This window comes from Thalassophryne amazonica, chromosome 7 (genome assembly GCF_902500255.1).
Source record: "Thalassophryne amazonica chromosome 7, fThaAma1.1, whole genome shotgun sequence".
Classification (NCBI taxonomy): domain Eukaryota; kingdom Metazoa; phylum Chordata; class Actinopteri; order Batrachoidiformes; family Batrachoididae; genus Thalassophryne; species Thalassophryne amazonica.
In genome coordinates, this window is record NC_047109.1 from 32,115,296 (window position 1) to 32,118,798 (window position 3,503).

Here is a 3,503-nt window from a genome sequence, read left to right on the forward strand (position 1 = left end):
TTTAAATGTACGATTCAATTAAAATGCCCCTTTTGTGATTTTTTTTATGTATTATTAAATGCCACAAAGTCAGCGCTCTGCTTTTTCTTGATAGTGAGTTTTTCCATAAAATAATTTGTGATACAACTGTTAAATTAATAAATTAAAATAATTTGCGTGGAGGAGCGTGGCTTTTTCAGCTTTACGGGGGAGGACTAAAAAAAAGTTGGAATTGAATTTACAAGACTTTTATTTTTGAAACTGGCAGGAAGGAGAGAGAGAGCGCGAGAGAGAGGGAGAAAAAAAAAAAAAACAGGTTTGAGCTTGAGCTGGCGCGCGCAGCAGCAGCAGTGTGTGTCTCGCGCTCACTGAGGATTGGTTGACTTTCTCTTCTCGAGGACTCGGATCTATATTTGTGGATTTTCACCGGGGAACCGGACTGTGTGAGCGGGGGAACCCCTGTGGGATCACTGGCACCTTCTCACCCTGGCAGCGCGGTGACTCCTCGGAGAGCAGCAGCGGGGCAGCGGGCCGTGCGCGGCGGGGAGAAGCCAACAAAGAGCGTCGCTGCGGAGTAAGTTCTCCGGACCTCCGAGCGGAGCCTCGGCTGGCCGCTTCACCATGGCGCGCGGCGGACTCCTCCGCGCGGGCTGCACGCTGCTCGGCCTCGTCCTGCTCCTGAACGCGGGGCTGTTCCGGGTCAGCGGACAGTACGGCGACCGAGGCTTGTCGATCCCGGAGCACGGATTCTGTCAGCCCATTTCCATCCCGCTGTGCACGGACATCCCCTACAACGAGACCATCATGCCCAACCTGCTGGGTCACACCAACCAGGAGGACGCCGGGCTGGAGGTGCACCAGTTCTACCCGCTGGTTAAGGTGCAGTGCTCCCCGGATTTAAAGTTCTTTCTGTGCTCCATGTACGCGCCCGTGTGCACGGTGCTGGAACAGGCGCTGCCGCCGTGCCGCTCTCTATGCGAGCGCGCGCGCCAGGGCTGCGAGGCGCTCATGAACAAGTTCGGCTTCCAGTGGCCCGACAGCCTCAGGTGCGAGAGCTTCCCCGTGCACGGAGCCAGCGAGCTGTGCGTGGGCCAGAACACGTCGGACCGGAGCACGGACTCGGACGGTCCGGGACCCTACCTCACCGAGCCCCCTCCTTACGACAGCCGCAAGGGGGAGTTCAGGTGCCCGGAGTCGCTGAGGGTCCCTCCCTACCTGAACTACCGCTTCCTGGGCCAGGAGAACTGCGGCGCCCCCTGTGAGCCCAAGAAGTCCCACGGGATGATGTACTTCAGCGAGGAGGAGCTGAAGTTCGCCCGGATCTGGATTGGCATCTGGTCAGTCCTGTGCTGTGCGTCCACCTTGTTCACCGTGCTGACCTACCTGGTGGACATGAAGCGATTCAGCTACCCTGAGCGGCCCATCGTCTTCCTGTCCGGATGTTACACCATGGTGTCCATCGCCTACATTGCTGGTTTTTTACTGGAGGACAAAGTGGTTTGTAATGACCGGTTTGAGAATGAGATCAGGACTGTGGTGCAGGGCACCAAGAAGGAGGGCTGCACCATCCTCTTCATGATGCTCTACTTCTTCAGCATGGCCAGCTCCATCTGGTGGGTCATCCTGGCGCTCACCTGGTTCCTGGCGGCTGGGATGAAATGGGGCCACGAGGCCATTGAGGCAAACTCTCAGTACTTCCACCTGGCGGCCTGGGCCGTACCTGCCATCAAGACCATCACCATCCTGGCTGTGGGACAGGTGGACGGCGACGTGCTGAGCGGGGTCTGCTTCGTGGGCATCAATAGCGTGGACGCCCTACGTGGCTTTGTCCTGGCGCCGCTATTTGTCTACCTGTTCATCGGCACCTCCTTCCTCCTGGCGGGATTTGTGTCACTTTTCCGCATCCGGACCATCATGAAGCATGATGGTACCAAGACGGAGAAGCTGGAGAAGCTGATGGTGCGGATCGGGATCTTCAGCGTGCTTTACACCGTGCCAGCCACCATTGTCATTGCGTGCTACTTCTACGAGCAGGCCTTCAGGGAGCAGTGGGAGAAGACGTGGATCAGCCAGACGTGCAAAACCTACGCTGTCCCCTGTCCTGTCCACACCCACCCCAGCATGAGCCCCGACTTCACCGTCTTCATGATCAAGTACCTCATGACACTCATTGTGGGCATCACCTCTGGTTTCTGGATCTGGTCCGGAAAGACCCTCAACTCCTGGAGGAGGTTTTACATGAGACTGGCCAACAGTAAACAGGGTGAGACCACAGTCTAACAGGACGCAGGTCCTTTATGCCCTTCTGGGTTCTTTCTGACTCAGCAGACACTTTGTATGTTTTTGTTTTTTTAATGTACATACACATTTGTGAGATTTTTGTAAGTATATATTTGTATTTAAAGATTGTAAAAATCCATTCTTTAAAAAAACAACACTTTTTCATATTTTGGACTGATGGGTTTGTACTAAAGAGACAGCCGGTCTTCCAGGATCCGGACCTCTCCTGGGAGGGTTTCATCATCTTTAAACTGTTTCTGGAACAAAAGGTAGAATAACTACAAACTCTGCACCAAAAACCTTTTATCCTGACATTTTGACAAACCAGGATGATCTACCTAAAGAGGCAGTCTTTTATTTATTTATTTATTTATTTTTTTTTGACAGCATTTTGACCTAAAATCTCATCAGTAATCTGTTTTATTGCTTAAAATCTATTTATCACCTGATCAGAACTAAGCATAAAGCCCTTTTAATTGTTGTTTACAAACATCAAGTACAAACAATCGCTCAACAGCTTCTAAAAATTTAAATTTAATTTTAAAGCTTCTTTTGTTTCCCCATTTACAAACTTTTTTTTTTTTTTACATATTTGATGTTAGAATATACAAAATATAAGGACACAATCTTTTTCAAAACCATTAAAAATAATTTTTTCTAGCTTTTTGAAGTCAGTTCTGTTCATGCTGGTATACAATTAGAACATCTGGGATAGATAAACCATGATAGCAAATGTATGTTTTTTGTTTTTTTCCTCCCCTGTATTTTTGTATTTTTTAGCTTTTTGTTTGTTTGTTTGTTTGTTTACTAAAACTGATGATATGAACGTGCATAGGCTTATATTGATAATAGTTTTCCTTCTTTGCATGATTACATTGTAGCCAAGTGTGAAACTGTGTTATCAGAGCTTCAGTGCAGGCGTGAATGCACCACATGCAACTTTTTCTTTTATAGCTCTGCAATTTTACTGCACAAAATGGTAAAAATTAGGGTTGGGGCAACTAATGAAAATCATTAGTCTACTAGTCGGCCACTAAATTTGACATTGAATGAATTAAGCCAATTCTAAATGCTCTACTGGGGGAGGTGATGGTCTAGTGGTTAAGCGTTGGGCTTAAGACCAGAGGATCCTCGGTTCAAATCCCATCCTGACCGGAAAATCACTAAGGACCATTGGAAAAGATCCTTAATCCCCTCGTTGCTCTCGGTGTGTAGTGAGCGCCTTGTATGGCAGCACCCTCACA

At 48.9% G+C, this 3,503-nt stretch overlaps 1 protein-coding gene across 1 annotated transcript; it reads left to right on the plus strand.

Annotated features, from left to right (window-relative positions):
* The first annotated feature begins 257 nt into the window (after positions 1 to 257).
* On the plus strand, positions 258 to 3,152 carry fzd1 (frizzled class receptor 1). Its single transcript, XM_034173974.1, has one exon. The coding sequence runs from the start codon at positions 601 to 603 to the stop codon at positions 2,257 to 2,259; it is 1,659 nt and encodes a 552-aa protein (XP_034029865.1). The 5' UTR covers positions 258 to 600; the 3' UTR covers positions 2,260 to 3,152.
* Positions 3,153 to 3,503: the final 351 nt, after the last annotated feature.